Source organism: Scyliorhinus torazame, chromosome 15 (genome assembly GCF_047496885.1).
Source record: "Scyliorhinus torazame isolate Kashiwa2021f chromosome 15, sScyTor2.1, whole genome shotgun sequence".
NCBI lineage: Eukaryota > Metazoa > Chordata > Chondrichthyes > Carcharhiniformes > Scyliorhinidae > Scyliorhinus > Scyliorhinus torazame.
The window spans coordinates 22,700,388-22,720,017 of NC_092721.1; the positions used below are offsets into that span (position 1 = coordinate 22,700,388).

Below are 19,630 nucleotides of genomic sequence, written 5' to 3' on the forward strand. Positions count from 1 at the left end.
TGCTGGAAACCTAACCCAACCACGCCGACCCCACCGCCCACCCCCTGTCTAACCCGCACCACTCTCCCCAGCCCTAGCTGAAACCCCCTGGGCTAGCCGCATGGATCCCGGACGAGTGTGGCGACGCCGGACACATCTGCAGCCGGCACACTGGGTTCCCGACTGCTGGGACCGTATGTGGCCCGCGCAATCGTGAACCTGGCCCATTGGAGGCGGAGCATCGCAGGTGGGCTGGCCGATGATGTGGCAACGGCCTTGCGACTGTGCGCGGTGTGCATCCCGATGACACCGGTTTGTAGGGGGCAGTGCATTGCGGACCGGTGTCAAACCGACGCCTGCCCTGATTCAGGCGTCGGAATCAATTTTCCGCCTGATCACCTATCCCGATTTCGGCATCGGGCTACGGAGAATCCAGACCTTGGTGATGGGGAATTTTAGCAGACTATCCCAAAGATGTCCAAAGACAGTCCAAAGATGTGCAGGTTAGGTGGATTGGCTATGCTAAATTGCCCCTTCATGTCCAAAAGATTAGTTGGGGTTCCTGGGTTATGGGGATAGGGTAGGGGCGTGGGCCTAGGCAGAGTGCTCTATCTAAGGGCTGGTGTAGACTCAAAGATTCTATTCAACCATGGGCAGCATCACAGGAACCGTGCTACCTAGTGTTGCAACTGTGATTAAATGTATTCCTGGAGGTTTTATCTCATGACTTGTCCCCACACTTCAGCCATTAGTCGGCCACATCCAGCCTGGTGACACGATGTCTTCCTACGCCAATTGGAAAGCAAAAAGACTCCATCGGCCATTTGGATGATACTTGACTGTTAGCCATGCAGCCTTCCTTCCCTCTTCAATAAGTTAGATAAGAACATAAGAACTAGGAGCAGGATTAGGCCATCTGGCCCCTCGAGCCTGCTCCACCATTCAATGAGATCATTTGTGGACTCAGCTCCACTTTCCGGCCCGAACACCATAACCCTTAATCCCTTTATTCTTCAAAAAAATATCTATCTTTATCTTAAAAACATTGAATGAAGGAGCCTCAACTGCTTCACTAAGCAAGGAATTCCATAGATTCACAACCCTTTGGGTGAAGAGGTTCCTCCTAAACTTAGTCCTAAATCTACTTCCCCTTATTTTGAGGCTATGCCCCCTAGTTCTGCTTTCACCCGCCAGTGGAAACAACCTGCCCGCATCTATCCTATCTATTCCCTTCATAATTTTATATGGTTCTATAAGATCCCCCCGCATCCTTCTAAATTCCAACGAGTACAGTCCCAGTCTACTCAACCTCTCCTCATAATCCAACCCCTTCAGGTCTGGGATTAACCAAGTGAATCTCCTCTGCACACCCTCCAGCGCCAGTGCGTCCTTTCTCAGGTAAGGAGACCAAAACTGAACACAATACTCCAGGTGTGGCCTCACCAACACCCTGTACAATTGCAGCATAACCTCCCTAGTCTTAAACTCCATCCCTCTAGCAATGAAGGACAACATTCCATTTGCCTTCCTAATCACCTGTTGCACACTTAAACCAACTTTTTGCGACTCATGCACTAGCACATCCAGGTCTCTCTGCACAGCGGCATGTTTTAATATTTTATCATTTAAATAATAATCCCTTTTGCTGTTATTCCTACCAATCTGAGTGTCGTCTGCAAACTTGGACACATTACACTTGGTCCCCAACTCCAAATCATCTATATCTGGCAAGAAACAAGGCAAATTAAAAAACATGCTTAATGCCCCGATGATTCCTTTCCCCCAGGATTGCACACAGCACACACTCTTGGCGATTGACCTTCAATTCCTGAAGACTCCCGGCCAAATCCTGGAGGCTTGGCAACGCTGGTGCTAACACTAATAGTTGTGAGCTGCTCTTTGAAAGCGGGGTCCCGTTGAATGAATGTTCTGCTCTTCTGGGTGAGGGGTGGGGGGAGTTAATGCAGAGAGCTGAGATACTCGACCGCCTATTTTGGAATTTGCATCTCTGTAAACTCGCCCTCATTCTCATTGAAATGCAAACACCAGAGTTTCGTTTCAGACACAATGCAGAGTAAACAGAAGGCTTGTTTTTTTTCTACTCCCATGCTGTGCTGCTACCGGTCTTGAGGCATGCAACGGGGGGGCGGGTGGAAGGTTTTGAGTGACAGGCTGGGCGGGCTCGCGGAACTGTTTAGCGGCTAATGGTTCTCTCCAGAGGCTCAGGTGAGAAGTGACGCGGGGTGCAGGCTGGGCGAGTGTGTGAGGAAGTGTTAAAAGACTCCCAAGGGTATAGGGAGAAAAGGCTGGAAGCTATAAGCAACCCCCCCCCCCCCTCTCTTAAAACAAGTGGAGGTGTCAGTAGACCAGGTGAGACAGACTGCACAGGTGACAAAAGTCCCCAAAGCAGTAAAACCTACCTCTCCAAATATGACATGTTGAGGGGGACATTTAAAAGAAAATTGGCAGGATTATTTAAAAAAATGAACAGAAGCGGCTCTTTAAACTTGAGGAATCGACCTGGGATGGGGGAGGAACAGGTGTTTGGAGTGGGGCAAAATGTGGGCAAGTTGGGGCTAGACCAATTCACTTGTTCGTCCCTTTTTGCACCACGAATTGTGCACCGCCAGGTGGAGGGGAGGGGAGGGTGGGGATGAAGTGGAGCTCCTCACTTCCGAGTGAAATGTGTTGTTGCATGCACTCACCCGTGTCAAAAAGGGTTCGCTTTCAAGGCAGTTGGAGCGCCGCTTGTCAGGCGGCGAATCTGTTACACCAGTGAAATTACAAAACGTCCTGAGCCCCCTCTCGCAACTTCATTTGTTCATTGCGTCGGCGTTCATCTGCCGTTCTAACCTTGTTCCTTAGCAAAGGTGTCGGTTAAAAAATAACTTTTTGTGCCGTGTGTTTTGTTTTGTTTCCAAATATTCGCTGCCTCAGTCATGGAGTGGAGAGAGCAAGCGGACCCTGATCACGTCCTGGCATTCACTGAAGCTCAGCGATGGGTAGAGGTGAGTCGATGAAACTTTTCCAAGTTTTAAAAGCGTTTAGAATTTTTGTTTTGTTGCATCTGAAGCAATTTGGTCACTTTTTGTGATCAAATTCTGTGGATATTTCCTTCCCGTGCACCCCCCCCCCCTCCAAACCCAAGAGCAGAATTATTTGATTCTATCACACAACTTTCAAGAGTTTGTTGTATTTTCTGTGGGGGCTACTGTTGTTAAATCATTTATCCGCAAGCTCTTTTTTTTTTTAGGACTTTAAAGCAACAAAAAGTTTAAAAAAAAACAAAAACTTTTTTCTAGTAATGATTGATTTTCCATTGAGGAAATGAATTCTGTCAGAACAATTCCCCAGGGCTTGTTAACTAGTCCTGAAAATATGCTTCTCTCAATCTTTCGACTTGATTTTTCCGTGTCAGTGAGGCCAGGTTTTAGCGGTTGGGTGCATTTCTTTTTTGAAGCCTTTTTCCCTCATTGCCTGCGGTTTCGATGCTGTAAAGTTAGCACCTTGGTAATTGGGCGAGTAGATCAATGGGATAGATTGCAATTCTGTGATATGTATGGTTGGAGTTACAATATTGTGAATACCTAATCAAAAGGGCCTTTCAAAATGTGTCTTACTCTTTAGCACAACTGAAACCTCCTTGCCAGGGAGGGAATAACTATTTCAGGAGCGATACCATCAGCTTTGACTCCTTGTGATTCGAATATAATGCACCTGAATACACTTGGATCAAGTTAATACTGTTCATTTGTTTCCGAGTCTTGCGTTTTATCAGCAAATTATTTCAAGTGTTATGGATCAGGGTTTGGAGAACCCCAAAGTGTATCATGGAGTTCACCTGACCCACAACTTTTAATAGATTGTGGTATGGGGAGCACACGGCCCACTCTACAGGTGTGGTACAGCAGAAATGGAAAAGTATTTTTTAAAGCAGAACAGTGGGCGGGATTCTCCACTCCCGCGCCAAAGTGCCCACGCCGTCGAGGTTCACGACGGCGCGAAACGGTCCCTATCCCGACCGATTCAGGGCCTGATAATGGGCTAGGAGCGGGGCCGCGTCATTTACACGCGCCAGGCCTTGTCGCCACGTAAAGGCAGTGCCTTTACATGATGTGGCCGTCGCCGCATAACTGGCATCACCCACGCATGAGCGGGTTGGCCGGTGCCAACCCGCGCATGCGTGGTTGCCGTCCTCTCCGAGTCCGCCCCGCAAGAAGATGTCAGACGGATGTTGCGGGGCTGCGGAAGAAAGGAGGTCCTCCTTCAGCGAGGACGGCCCGACGATCGGTGGGCACCGATCGCGGGCCAGACCCCATTTGAGGCCCCCCCGGTGCAGGATCCCCCCCCCCCCCCCACAGGCCACCCCCCCCCCCCCCCTCAGCGTTCCCGTGCTGTTCCCGCCGGCAGCGACCAGGTGTGGACGGCGCCAGGGGGAACCCGCCGTTTTGGCCTGGCCGCTCGGCCCATCCGGGCCTGAGAATAGCAGGGGTGCCGGAGAATCACCATTTTGGGTGTCTTGGGCGATTCTCCGGCCTGCGCCGCGGGGAACTCGACGGGGCCGTTCTCGCCGCTTGGGAGAATCGCAGGAGGGCGTCGGACCGACGTCGCGGGAAAATTTGGCGACCCAGGCGATTCTCCCAACCGGCGCGCGAGCGGAGAATCCCGCCCCATGTTTATTCTATGAACTCAAGTTAACCTTTTTAAAACATACAGTGAACATCTTAGCAACCATTAATTCAAATACAACCCCCAAAGAATACAACACTACGTAATGATTAATAACTTCCCAAACAACATTCAGAAGAGATAAGAAACACCTTTTAACAGAAGCACATTAGATTTACATTCACTACTGAGAACATTTATAATTCTGAATTCACCAAATGATCAAGAGATAGTCTTTTGATGGCAGAGAGAACAGCAGTACACCTGCTTGGTCTGGCTTCGGCTCCAACACTGAAAACAAAACTAAAACACACCCTACAGCAAACTGCCTATAACAAAAGTAAAAAGCTGACAGACAATCCAGCTCCACCCACTCTCTGACATTAGTGATAAATACACATTTCTTAAAGGTTCATTTCTTAAACACCCTTTTCTTTAAGGTACTCTCACATGACACAAGTAAAAATTGATGCCCATTACAGAACTAAAGGTGCAAAATCTGGACTGTGAGCTGATGTCAATCCCAATATTTGGGGAATTCTCAAGTGTGGAATTTCACAGGAATAAGCAAAAATGGGAACATGGATTGTGTGAGAGCTGACTTTCTGCTGGAGGGTTGCAGATATATTGCTCGCTATTCAAGAAAGGGGAGAGGGATACATCAGGAAATCTCAGGTCAATCAACTTCATGTTGGTGGGGAAATTATTGAAAACTAATTTTGGGGGCAAAATAAATGTTTATTTGGAAAGGCATGGGTTATTCAAAGTGAGGCAGCATGAATTTGTTGAAGATACATATTTGTCAGACTAACTTGATTGAATTCTTTAATAGAGAATTGGTCAAGCTGGTGCAGTAAATAGAAGTGATCTTTCAAAAAGCAGTATAAACCGCACCACAGCAGGTTTGATTTTAACAGTAACTTCATTGCAGTGTTAATGTAAGCCTACTTGTGACAATAATAAAGATTTTATTGTTGAGATGCAATTAAGGAGAAAGTAATTAAATGGCTATTGAGTTGGCTCAGTGGCAGAAAGCAAGTATTGGTGGATGTTTTAGATCAAAGCATATCATAATTTACAGTGCAGAAGGAGGCCATTCAGCCCACCGAGTCAGCACCGGCCCTTGGAAAGAGTAGCCCACCCAAGCCCACACCTCCACCCTGTCCCAGTAACCCCACCCAACCTTTTTGGACACTTGAGGGCAATCTATCATGGCCAATCCACCTAACCTGCACATCTTTGGACTGTGGGAGGAAACTGGAGCACCTGGAGGAAACCCACGCAGGCAAGGGGAGAGCGTGCAGAATCCGCACAGACAGTGACCCAAGCCAGGAATCGCACCGGTGTCCCTGGCACTGCGAAGCAATAGTGCTAACCACTGTACTACCGTGTCACCCCAGTCTTTTATTTTTCGTTGTTTAATGAACGTGGGTGTCACTGGCTACACCAGTCGTCCTTGAGAAGGTGGTAGTGAGCCGCCGCCTTGAACCACTACAGTCCCCGAGTTGTAGAAATGCCCAGAGTGCTGTTCCAGGATTTTGACCCAGTGAAGGGACGGCGATATATTTCCAAGTTAGGACGGTGAATGGCTTGGAGGGGAACTTCCAGGTGGTGGTGTTCTCATGTGTCTGCTGCCCTTGCCCTTCTACAAGGTGGAGGCCGCAGGTTTGGAAGATGCTGTTGAAGGAACCTTGGTGGGTTTCTACAGTGCATCTTGTAGGTGGCACAGTGGGTAGCACTGTTGCTTCACCGCTCCAGGGTCCCAGGTTCGATTCCCGGCTTGGATCACTGTCTGTGCGCAGCCTGCACGTTCTCCCTGTGTCTGCGTGGGTTTCCTCCGGGTGCTCTGGTTTCCTCCCACAAGTCCCGAAAGACGCGCTGTTAGGTAATTTGGACATTCTGAATCCTCCCTCTGTGTACCCGAACAGGCGCCGGAATGTGGTGACTAGGGGCTTTTCACAGTAACTTCATTGCAGTGTTAATGTAAGCCTACTTGTGACAATAAAGATTCTTATTATGTTACACACTGGTAGATGGCTTACAGTGATGTTCACAAATAGTCAGTTTTGAATCCATTGAGGCTGAACCAGACTGTTTGCAAACTTGGTGTCATGTTTGACCCTGAAAGAGCATGTGACTCTACCTATCGGTGCCTTTCCTAAGCATCCCTATTTCCACATTGCATATTCATGTTTGTTCCCAGTTACAACAAGGTCACTTGAGAGTCTGATCAGGTGACTTATTGATGACATCATCAGCCGTTTGCGCCGGCAGTCTATCCTTGTAGCCTTTTGAGTAAACACCTTTCCAATAAAGCTCTTGTTTGTTTGTACCCTTGTGGTCTACGAACCTATCCTTCTAAAAATACCCCAAAGAAAACTGATGAGCAGCTCGAAACCATTCTGGCAGACTCGAGAAGAAGAAAAAAATTGTTGATCTATGCGCATACTTCCGAACAAGATTAAGAAGCTAAAAGCATACCAAAGCTGATAACGGAGGGGTGACCATAGAATCATAGAATTTACAATGCAGAAGGAGGCCATTCGGCCCATCGAGTCTGCACTGTCCCCTTAACCCAGTAACCCCCACTTAACATTTTTGGACACTAAGGGCAATTTAGCATGGCCAATCCACCTAGCCCGCACATCTTTGGACAGTGGGAGGAAACCGGAGCACCCGGAGGCAACCCATGCAGACATGGGGAGAACGTGCAGACTCCGCACAGACAGTGACCCAGCGGGGAATCGAACCTGGGACCCTGGAGCTGTGAAGCAACTGTACTAACCACTGTGCTACCGTGCTGTGACAAATATTGGCAGCAGCTTTCAGAAGGAACCAAAATTAAACGTAAATTTTGGAGGAACCAATAAACTTATCATGTGCTCTGCGTGGAAAAATCTGGAACAGTACAGGGAGCACGGTCAGTAGCAAGTACCCTGCAACAGTTGGAGCTGGGGTGATCCAAAACTCGGAAGGAAACCGGCTGAGCCCCGGGGTACAGTGTTTGAAAAAAGGAGCAAAGTAGTGTTACAAATATTGTGGCACATCATGCTTATGCCAGCCTATTCCATAATAAAAATATTGGGACTGTATGATGAGTGCACCGAGGTGTTTGAGCTCATATAAGGAATCTTGTGATTATTTTGGCCAAGTGAACAAAATTGCGGCAGATATTGTAGCCCCAACTTTCTTGAGTGCAATGGAGGAAAACATTCAATCTCCCGCAAGTCTGGTGTAGCCAGAAAGCCCAGGCTCAAACCTATTACAGAGCCACTTCTCACCTAAACCATTGGTCATCACTGAGGGTCAGAAATCAACAAGGTGAATCACTGAGAGGGTCAGAAATCAACAAGGTGGAATCTATCAACAGTTCGCAGCTACTTTGAAGAAATGAACTGAGAGCTGTGAATTTGGAGATTGCTTGAACAACACCATCAGAGACCGATTTGTGCGTGGTTTAAGTGAAGCCATCCAAAAAAGGCTGTTGGCAGAAAGCAACTTAAACCTAAAGAATGCTTTAGAAGTCACAATCTTTATGGAATTAGCAGCTAAGGAAGCCCAACCATTTAATTTGAGCATTAGAGTCCATAAAATCTCAGCTGAGACACAAACACAGACACCGGTTCGAAATTACCACCGAGGTGCAAAAATTGACCGTGCGGCAGCAGACTGCTGGTGTAAAGATGCAAAGTGCAGGAATTGTGGTCAGAAGGGTCACATCTTTGGACTATAGGAGGAAACCAAAGTGCCCGGAGGGGAAACACACAAAGGCACTGAGAGAACGTGCAAACTGCACAGTCTCTGAAGGCTGGAATTGAACCAGTGATGGGGGGCTGAGTAAATTGGGCCTATATTCTCAGGAGTTTAGAAGATTGAGGTAATCTCTTTGAAATTGATGACCGATTGTTTCCCGTGGCTGACGGGGCCCAAAGTCTCCGTTAGTGGCTGATCGTTTAGGACCGAGTTCGAAAAAATTGGCATCACATGGATGTGTCGAGAGCCTTTTGGAAATATCTACCCTAGGGGTCTGTAAATGTCCCAGTGTTGAATACGTTTAAGGCTGTGATTAAACAAAAATCTGTCTGTCGGAATCGAGGGATGTGGGGTGGGGCAAGTGGAATTGGTAGTAGAAGATGAGCTGCGGTTGTATTAAATGGCCAAACACGTTCGATTGTCAGGTCTCCTGTAGCTCTTATTTCTCATGTTCTTAAAATTGAGTGAATTTCTTTTGTCTCTCATGAAAATAATATGACTGGATTTCACTCCAGTTGTGCCACACATGGTCAAACTTCGTAGAATCAACAACTGAGCGCTGTGTCTTCGGGGAGTTCAAATGCAGGTTTACACCAAAAGAACACAATTGTGTTTTACACTAATCATATATAACTTCATAAATGTTTTATTGGCAAAAAAGCTTGTGCAAATGGTTCAACTATTTAGCTTGAGAACAAGGCGAGAATAAATTCCGAATTTACTTTCCACATTTTTAGAATTTCTGACAAAAAACTTTTGTTTTAAAAGCACTTGCAACTTCTCAAAAGCGATATTAAGTAACAGCAGTTGAAATGATGATGTTGCTGTTGGACAGCATGCTGTTTGTGTTGAACATTATTTCACAAGATTTCTTTTAAATTGCGTTCGCAGAGAAGCGCAAAATGAATTGGCGAACGAACCGCATTTAATTTTAAATCCTGAGTAGTTAGAGAGAATGTGTTCACTTTTGCAGACTTTCTGGTCGGGATTCTCCCAACGGGAGTCTAAGTGCCGATGCCGGAGTAAAAACCGGAGTGTTTTACTCCGGCGGCAGCGCCCGTTCCGAGACCCCTATTCTGCCCCCTCTGTGGGGCTAGAAGGGGCGTTGCGTGATTTACGGGGGCGGGGTCTTGGCGCGGCGTCAGAGACCCGACTCGGCGCCTTGGGTCCCACACATGCGCAGTTGGGCCGGGGACAACTAGCGCATGCGCGGTGGCCGTCCTCCCCCAGGCCGACCCGCACAAACATGGCGGATGGATCCAGGCTCGCTGGAGGATGAAAGGAGGCCTGCCGACAGAGAGGCCGGCCCGACGATCGGTTGATCCCGATTGCGTACCAGGTCACTACGGAGGCCCCTCCTGGGAATGGAGTCCCCCTCCCCCCCCACCCACAGGCCGCCCCCCAAGCCTTCGCAACAAGTACCCGCCGGCAGCGACTAGGTGTGGACGGCGCCGGCGGGACTAGGCCGTTTACGCGCAGCCGCTCGGCCCATCCGGGCCGCAGAATCGCCGCTCGCCGTTTGCGGTGATTCTCCGAGTGGCCCAGCGCGATCCGCGTGGCGCTGGTTTCAGGGTGGTGGTGGGAGAATCGCGTGCGGGGGTCGGGGCAGCGAGGCGCGATTCGTGTGGCACCCCGGCGATTCTCCCACCCGGCGGGGGGGGGGAGAATACCGCCCTCTTTCTTTCTTTCTAGCTCATTCTCTCTTGCGCTCATTCTCTCTCTTTCGCGCTCTCGCTCGTTCTCTAAATATGCTGAAGCTTGGCAACTGAACACAGTCTGTAGTTCAAATATTGTGTGCAGCAAATGTACCTCTTCAAGGAAAATTATGCATTGTCTCAGCTGTTGAAATGTGACTTCTTTGCTTGATTTAAAATAAGGACGTGTGTATAAATAGCCAAGTCAGACCTTGCTTAATTAACAGTAAGAAGTCTTACAACACCCGGTTAATGTCCAACAGGTTTGTTTCGATGTCACTAGCTTTCGGAGCACTGCTCCTTCCTCAGGATTCTCTTTGTGGAGATGAGTTGACTGCTAATTTTCTGTCATGTTCCCTGCGTCACAGCAGTGACTACGCTTCAAAAGCACTTTGTTGGCTGTAAAGGGCTTTGTCATGTCCTGGAGTTGTGAAAAGTGCTATGCAAATCAAGTTGGGTTTTTTTCTCTTTATATCTTCAGGCTGTCTTTCACTGGGGATTGCTCGGTGCACCGTTTTACACTCGCAGTTCCTCAATTGGCTTTTGATTATTTTTTCCCCCTACTCTTGCACAATTTGTACCCAAATTGCTTATATAATAATCTTTATTGTCACAAGTAGGCTTACGTTAACACTGCAATTAAGTTACTGTGAAAAGCCCCTAGTCGCGACATTCCGGCGCCTGTTCGGGTACACAGAGGGCGAATTCAGAATGTCCAAATTACCTAACAGCACGTCTTCTGGGACTTGTGGGAGGAAACCGGAGCACCCGGAGGAAACCCACGCAGACGCGGGGAACACGTGCAGACTCCGCACAGACCGTGATGGTGGTTCTGTGCTCAATATAAAAGTACATCATACTTGCCCTTGTGCATGGCTGCAAATGGAGCCAGTGAGCCAACCATCCTGATTCAAAATTCTGCTAAAATGTTATGATTTAAGAATCAACTGAGAATAACATTATTATTGTTGTAAATGTTGAAATAGTGTTTCATTTCCTGTCGAAGCTTTGCTGTTGAGTGTTTTGAATCACTGCCCCTCTCGCAAACACTCCTTAAATCTCGGCCTTTTTGGACTTGCCTCCTTCAAGTAAAAGTTGATAACTCTCCAGCTTGTAACAGAAGGCACAGAAGACCATAAGGCTTAGGAGCTGAAGTCGGCCATTCAACCCAGCGAGTCTGATCCACCATTCAATGAGATCATGACTGATCTGTTGTGATAATCCTCAACTCCACTTTCCCGCCTTATCCCCATAACCCTTCATTCCCATTCAAATATGGCGAGCATATCATCAACCCTCATTTGCATTCATTTTAGTCTCATTAGCGACATTGAAGTTGAATGCAACGGCCTCCCGGGAATTAGCCGGCTGCCCAGTGAGATATCATGCTGGGAGGCGGGGGGGTTGTTGCTGAAGCATTCCAGGTCAGGGTCGCCTAGGGTGCGGGGGGGGGGGTGTCCTCTGGAGGGTCTGGAGCAGGAAGACCCCAGCCAATTTTACCAGGGCTGCTGTGCCACCCTGATCTCCCCGCTGCCCTTGGGATGCGCTGGTGTCAGGAGTTGGGCGTCGTCTCCGCCATCGTCTCCTTGGCAGGCTCCGGGTTGGCTCTCAACGCTTCCTCCTCCCTGATGGTGCCCTTGGGGCCCAGGGAGTCGACACAGACTGAGCCACGCCTTGGACACTGCCACTCAAGACGCTGACCTCGTGCTGCAGGCTTGCTGCCGCGGTCACCACCCTAGCAGTGTTGGCCTCGGTGCTACACAGTTGGCATCATCTCCTGTGCCCATAGCTGTTGGGACTTTTCCAATTGGCTATCCAGTTGCTGGAATGTCACTGACATCCATTCCTGAATTTCATGACCATGTCGTAGCATCTGCATCAGCTCTGGGATAACCTTGTCCAAAGGCTCAGCACCTGACTGGGACGCAGAGTCCTGGGATCCAGCAGACCTCCGACCTCTGCCTCCCTTGGATGTTCCTGCCTCCACCTGATGTGCATCAGCAACTGTGTGCTGCTCACCAGATTGTGCCCTAGAAGCCTTTTAGCAAATCTGCATATTCGAGCGAGACAGCTAGCCTCACACTCGTGTGCAGATTTCCGAGGTACCTGGGACATTGGGATTCATCCCCTTCTCCTCCGAGACCTCGGGCAAGCACTGTTTGGGACTGATCCCCACAAACGGGGACCAGATGGATCGGCACTCATGGGGGTCTCCCAGGGGATTGGAATCCCCTGGCTGCATGCCCTTTGGGCAGGGTGGTACACTGGTGTCATTGTGCCACCTTGGCAATGCCATCTTAGGTGGTTGGGGGTTGGGAATTTGAGGGGTGGCAGGTGAAACTGATGCCAGGAGAGAGGTTGTAACTTATCCTTGCAGCTCGGTGGAGGTAGTTTGTCGTCTTCCTACGATGTACGGCAGTCCTCCTAGACAAGCTGCCCGCACTTGCAAGTATTGGTGACCCTGCTGCCGCTGTGTTGCTGGCCCTCTAATCCCCTCCGGGCAATAGGATGCCCCGTCTCGCATCGAAGCCTGGCAAGTCCAGCATCCCCATAGCAAGAGCAAGTCTGCGCACTGATATGCTTGTGCGTTGACCGGAGGGAGTGGTGAGGGTGCATTTAAAAGTGTCTCCCTCTTGTTAGTAGCAAGGAGCTGAGGCACGAGTCTGGTGAATCGGACGGCGAGGCAGTCTGCAATGGCAAGAAGCTCGTAGGAGCTCATTTGCGGCACTAAATGCCGCTGAATATGTGCTGTGATCTCACCAGTGTGGCCATCAAGAAACACCCTGTGAATTGCACCCAAAATGGCACTTGGAAATTGTTCCATTAAATCGTGCTCGGGAAGATTGGAGACTTGAATTAGCTGAAGGAGGAGGAAATGCACAATGGTGTTCCGCTTAATGACATCGTGTGCCACCAAGACATATTGATTTAGCCCTTGGACTGAATTATTAATTTGTTCTTCTAAAAGCCTCAATTCATTTTTTGGGGCATCTTGCGCATAGATATTTGCATGAAGAACTCTTGTAAGCTCTGCAAACTCTGTCCTTGGTATTGTTAAAGGTGCAAGCAGACCATGGTATGTTGCAGTGTGTGCTTGATTGAGTTTGGGGTTCCCCAACAGGTTGGTCCCTTTTTTCCTGGCCCATCAATATCATCTTAATCCGAATTTGGGGAAGGGTTTAAGTGAGGAAGGAACGAGTGTTTTCTATTCCCATCCTTTGCCACCCACACAGTAGAATTTAAGTACTATATATAGTAATGACTGGGCAGAAGCAGTTACTTCATGTGGGCGACTGGATTGTCTAGTACCAGGACATGCAGATGTTTAAAAAAAAAAGAAGTCCAGTGTTTGGTCTGTGGTCTGTTAACTACTTGTTAGCCTATTTGTTCGCCTTGAGAATAGACCAACATTGCATCTCCAGCTTGCTATCCAGTCCCTACTACTGAATAATTGGTTTGGTCCCAAAGTGGTTCCACAGCCACAGAGTCCAATTGTCAGAAGATCAGTTGGGATCAAAGCAGGAAACGGGTGAATATTCTTCCCTGGCAGCTGTATCACATGACATGCAACTGTCTTCCAATTCGCAGTAAAACCAATTTATTACGAATATGGCATTTACTAAGCATGTGAAATATGATTAGCTTCTGTTTGCCAATGTATCAGATCATCAGTATTTTAAGTATTTTTGCCAATTCCTTTTGTGTGAATAACTGAAGGTACAATGTAAATCTGTCACTCTCTTGAGCAGTAAATGTCAGTGCTTCAACTGTAATTTAAGGCCAGGAAATTGCCGTTCAAGTTTAATTTGTGGCTTGATGCAGTTAACCTTTTGTGCCTTGTGATGTCGATACTATTAATCGTTGGTGGTTTGCTACCTTTTGTCTGTGGATCACTTGTAACTGACCTTCCTCTTCACCCTGCCCCTCACTCCTTTTCCCCAAGCCAAAGTGCTTGCTGCACAGATTTAGAATCAACTGGTTTTGTCTTCATTCTAATGTCACCTGTCACCTGCACAAGGGATAAAGTTCTGAAATTATTTTGAGGAACTTCTTGAAAGCGTATCATTTGATCTAGTTCAATGATTTGGGCAGCACGGTAGCACAGTGGTTAGCACTGTTGCTTCATAGCGGCAGGGTCCCAGATTTGATTGCAGGCTTGGGTCACTGTCTGTGCGGAGTCTGCACATTCCCCCGTGTCTGCGTGGGTTTCCTCCCACAAGGCCTGAAAGACGTGCTGTTAGGTAATTTGGACATTCTGAATTCTCCCTCCCGTGTACCCGGACAGGCGCTGGAATGTGGCGACTAGGGGCTTTTCACAGTAACTTCATTGCAGTGTTAATGTAAGCCTACTTGTGACAATAAAGATTATTGTTATTATTTGGAATTGCCATAGATTGTGGTGTTTGTGTTGGTCTGGCACCATTTTTGCTCTTTGCCAAAATGCATGTATAGACTTCGACTCAGCATATAAATCGACCCACTCTCTCTTCTAATAAACTTTCTCAATCTACCCTATGATATGACCAGTTTTTGAAATGTATGACTGAATTCAATCCTTCCACAGAGAACATCACTGAAGTTTAGAATTACAGATTTTTAAAAAAACTACTTTTGCATTTAAACTATTTCTAAAATGTATGCTAAATTTTTATTCTGGTTATTATCAAGTTACTTTTTTTACATGGGCAAATCTCTGTAGCTGTCTTCTGTACGTTTTACCGACTCTGATGGATGTAGCCTATTGTAGTTTTGTGAGATTCTTGCTGTTTAACACGAGGCAGTAAAAGAGCCTGAAGATTTTGAAGTTTGGTTTTCAGTACATTGCTAAAACGAGTCTTGAATTGTATTAAATCGTTTTTATGTTAACTGAACATGCACTGTTTTTCAATTGATTTTGAAAGTCAAATACAGATTGGCCACTGACTTTTTATTGGTAGATTGTAATGGAGAATGTGGGGGCGGCAGTCGGGTGAAGCTTGAATTTCGCCATGGAATTTAATATATATTCGGTGCATTTCTGCCGTCGGGAAGCAAGTTATTTTTGTTTTATTTTGGCACGCAAACCTAATCGCAAGGCACCAAAACACAAACTGGGTTTACGATGTGTTGAAAATATTACTATTCCTCAAAAGCGTCACACCGAGAGGGATATCTCATTTAAGTGCCTCCCAGTGGAGACCGTTCTGATTATTTACAATCTTTGTTGCTACTAGCCTGATGCACTTTACACTCTACATACAAGTTGGCCTGAAGCTTTGAAAAATCCTTTCCAAACCGGAGTCAAGGAAGGACTTTTCAAAGGTAGGTTTATGCGCCATGCTCTGTTGTTAAGTGTTGAAAGAATAATCAGGACAATTTTTCTGTACATATTTGTCTTGGTTCAAAGCCTAACATTTTTACAGAGGGGGAGAGGTTTAAAAAAAAAATCAGGCCAGAAGTTAGGGAATTTGAATGAAAGCATGTTTGGAAAGTTGGATGTTGAGATTTTCGAAGGAGAGGGGTGGGGAGGGGGGGTTGGTTTTAGAAAAGGAGGTGGTTGAAGCTGAGCTTTAAACATCACCTTCCATCAATGTTCAAGTCTGCTGACTCAACTCATTTCCTTCACTCTTCTCAAAGTCTTTATGTGCCTAATCACTTCTAGATTACTTCCTTCCTGGCCACTCATCCTTTACCAACAAAAATCAACATCTATCTCCTCTCTGCTACATGGGCTGAATTATTCAACGTGCCAATTTCCCTGAGGCAGAGGAGCCCACCCAGGCAGCAAGCCCCGCCTTGGTTTCTGGCCAATTAGAGGCCAGCAGCTCTCCCGTTCTTTTCCACACACCGGTGTACAGTGGAGGATCTGAATTTGGGGCGGTGTTTGAGGGGGTCTCGCTGGGTGCTAACCTGGCGGACTCAGCTGAGGGAGGGATGGGGGTGGGGGCGGAGTCAGTGGGTGCTGGGTTTGAGAGAGAATGGGGAGTTGGGCTGGTAAAACCTTGCATGCGCACTTTGGGGCTTGTACGTTGGGAGGTGGGGGGTGATCCATCTGCAGAGAAATCTGCCAGGCTGGACACTGAGGCATGGGGTTCTCCTGCTCTGACCAAGATTGCAGTAAGTGTTGAGATGACCTGGCAGTGTGACCTGGTTCCAAATGGGGAGAATACCTGCTCAAAGTGATGGGTCTAAGGCCTATTAACCAATCAGATTAACTGCTCACCTGTTAATAAACCTGTTTTTAATCTGGCGTTTTGTATCTGCAGTTAATATGGAGCAATGAGAATAGCCCTTGATGCAACCAAACATTTTGAAAACGGACAGAGATATGGGGCGGGATTCTCCGACCCCCGCCGGGTCGGAGAATCGCCGGGGGCTGGCGTGAATCCCACCCCTGCCGGTTTCCAATTTCTCCGGCACCGGATATTCGGCGGGGGTGGGAATCCGGGGGGTGCCCCCACGATGGCCTGGCCCGCGATCGGGGTCCACCGATCCGCGGGTGGGCCTGTGCCGTGGGGGCACTCTTTTCCATCCGCGTTCGCCACGGTCTCCACTATGGCGGAGGCGGAAGAGACCCCCTCCACTGCCCATGCGCGGGGATGCCGTGAGCGGCCGCTGACGCTCCCGCGCATGCGCCGCCCGGCGAAATCATTTCCGCGCCAGCTGGCGGGGCACCAAAGGCCTTTCCAGCTGGCGGGGCGGAAATCAGTCCGGCGCGGGCCTAGCCCCTCAAGGTGTGAGGGCTCGGCCCCCTAAGATGCAGAGAATTCCGCACCTTTGGGGCGACGCGATGCCGGACTGATTCGCGCCGGTTTTGGCGCCGGTCGGCGGACATCGCGCCGATTGCGGAGAATCCCGCCCTAGATCTTACACTTATTCTACTTGACTGTATTATGTTCAAAGCCCTCATTGTTAACAAAATGTTCAGGCTGAAAACTGACATCCTTCAACTTTAAAAACAGAAATAGCATTAAAACGTTTGTGGTATGCATAATTGTGCATCAAAATAAATAGCCTTTGTTTTCCACTTGTCTTCGTCACACCCCAGATCTGGTAATAGTTAATTGCTCCCTTCTGGCCTGACCCCCCTCTGCAGGAGGCAAAGGCAGAAGCTGAATGTAAACTATGAACATGAGGGAGGAGCTGTGAACATAGTGAATCATGTGCACTTAATGATTGAACAGATTCGGGCACACATACCTATTGGAACTGTATTATTGGTGATTTATTAATTGCTGAAACCCTGGTGATGGAACTTTTCAAAAACGGAGTAAGGAGAGATTAATATATTATGGGGGGGGGGGGAACAAATCTGCCTTCCTACCTTGGGAGTGCCAAATGTACAAAGGAGAGGCTTTTTTATTTTGTATTTTGGGACAACGACCCTCTTGAGTGCCTCTCTTCTCTTTTTAGTTGTACAGCGGCCAGAGCATATGCTCGCTTATGCTTCCAGCGGAAATAATTGCACTGCATGTGGGGATGCTGCTACCATTGGAATTGCCTGTGGAAAATCAGCCACTTTTTGGAGAGCTCTTGGAAGAAGTGTTATAATCGGTACCTGATTTAGAACCAGGGTCAAATATGTATTCTGAGCAATTTTTAAAAGGGGAAAAAAAAATCATTGTTACGGGACGTGGGCTCCGCTGGCTGGGCCAGCATTTGAAATGAAATGAATGAAAATGAAAACCGCTTATTGTCACAAGTAGGCTTCAAATGAAGTTACTGTGAAAAGCCCCTAGTCGCCACATTCCGGCGCCTGTTCGGGGAGGCTGGTACGGGAATTGAACCGTGCTGCTGGCCTGCCTTGGTCTGCTTTCAAAGCCAGCGATTTAGCCCAGTGTGCTAAACCAGCCCCATTATTTGTCGCCCATCCTTAACTGTCTTTGAGAAGCTGGAGGTGAGCTGCCTTCTTGAACCGCTGTAGTCCATGTGGTGTCGGTACACCCAGGGAGTTCCAGAATTTTGACCCACCTCCTGTGTGCTATGTATGTCTCCCAACCAGTGGAGAGTTGCCCCCCCCTCCTCACTAATTCCTATTGAGTCCAGTTGAGCTAGGGTTCCTTGATGTCATACTCCAAGCAGATGTCGAGGGCAGCCACTCTCACCTCAGTAGAAGGACTTGGAGTTAAATAGCATCTTTCCTGGCTGAAGATTGCCTCAAACTGCTTATTTAGCCGTTGAGAGCATTTTGAACTACAGTCAGTACTGTTATGTTGGAAATGCTGCAGTCAGTTTGTGCACAATCAAGCTCCCATTGTTGCAGTTATCTCGTTTGTGGTTCATGTGTGTTAGAAGATGGGAATTAAAATTTTAACCGTAGAAAATGGAGTAAATGCAATTGAAACAAGCTTGGAGCTTATTACAGTCAATGTCGATGCCATGCTACCTTAAGCAGTTAACAACTAGAAAGGTAAGATTACAAACCAACAGGTGGGAGAGGCTTTAATACATCTTTGGGCCTTTTTAGTGGAGTCATTTAAAAATAAATAAATTTAGAGTATCCAATTTTTTCTTTTCCAATTAGGGAGCAATTTAACGTGGCCAATCCACGTACCAGACACCTCTTTGTGTTGTGGGGGTGGGACCCACGCAGACACTGGGAGAATGTGCAAACTCCACACGGACAGTGACCCGGGGCCGGGATCGAACCTGGGTCCCCGGCACAGTGAGGCAGCAGTGCTAACCATTGCGCCACCGTGCCGCCCTGTTTTTGGTGGAGTCCTGACGTCCACAATCATCTCGGTAAGGGCATTCCTGAAAGGTTTATGTTTTTCAAGTTCAAGCAAAATTAATTTTAAAGCATTTACTAAACCCTGAAGGTTTGTAAAATCCATTAATTTCATCAGATCAAGGAGGGAATTTTAAATAAGGGGTACTTAATCTAAAGATCTATTTGAGGCGATCCTAGTGTATGGAGATGGTTGGAACTTAGGGAGAGTCTGTGGTTTCAATTTACCTGGATATTTAGTTAAGCTTGTACCTGGGTATATGCAGTTTGCAGCTCACTGAGAGATCACTGGCAAAGTAAATGTCAGGTAATTAGGCCTGCAGAGTAAGCAGCGAAAAACCAATTGGAATATGGCTGAGGCTGGAATTTTCCAGCTGTCTTCACTGACGGAATCTTGCAGTCCCACTGGCATGCCCCCCTCCTCTCCCATCGGCAACAACGGGAAGCCCCATTGACTGTGGTGGGACAGGAATATCCCGTCGCTGACCAAGGGCGATCCGCTTCAATGCTGCGAAATACGGCGCTGGGGAGGTACGGAAAGTCCTGCCCATTATCTTCGTTTGAATATTGTGAGGGTACATATGCTGGAAGATTGCCTAGTTTGAAACTGGTGGAAGACTCTACAGTGGTCCTCATAGACTGGTGGTAAAATAAAACACCCAACAGATTAGTTTAGAAGGATTTAGACAGCAACCAGAACAAAAGACGGACACAATCAAGAGATGGTAAATGGAATTCTTGCTTCTGAGAATAGCTGGAACTGAGGAGAGTGGGCTTCCAGAGAACTGTAGCCTACTGTACAAAAGTAAAGAACTCTCAAGATATCAAG

The 19,630-nt window shown here is 47.7% G+C and overlaps 1 protein-coding gene across 5 annotated transcripts in view; it reads left to right on the forward strand.

The window, feature by feature from the left end:
• Positions 1 to 2,168: 2,168 nt before the first annotated feature.
• lmo7a (LIM domain 7a) overlaps positions 2,169 to 19,630 on the forward strand; it is a 257,694-nt gene continuing 240,232 nt past the window's right edge. For 4 of the 5 annotated variants that reach the window (XM_072476155.1, XM_072476159.1, XM_072476160.1 and 1 more), the window contains exons 1-2: positions 2,169 to 2,205; positions 2,917 to 2,987. In XM_072476155.1, coding sequence (XP_072332256.1) covers positions 2,184 to 2,205; positions 2,917 to 2,987 — 93 coding nt within the window. In that variant the 5' untranslated portion in view covers positions 2,169 to 2,183. Of the gene's footprint in view, positions 2,206 to 2,266; positions 2,350 to 2,916; positions 2,988 to 19,630 lie in introns of those variants that run through there. The other variant, XM_072476157.1, reaches the window with a different exon arrangement.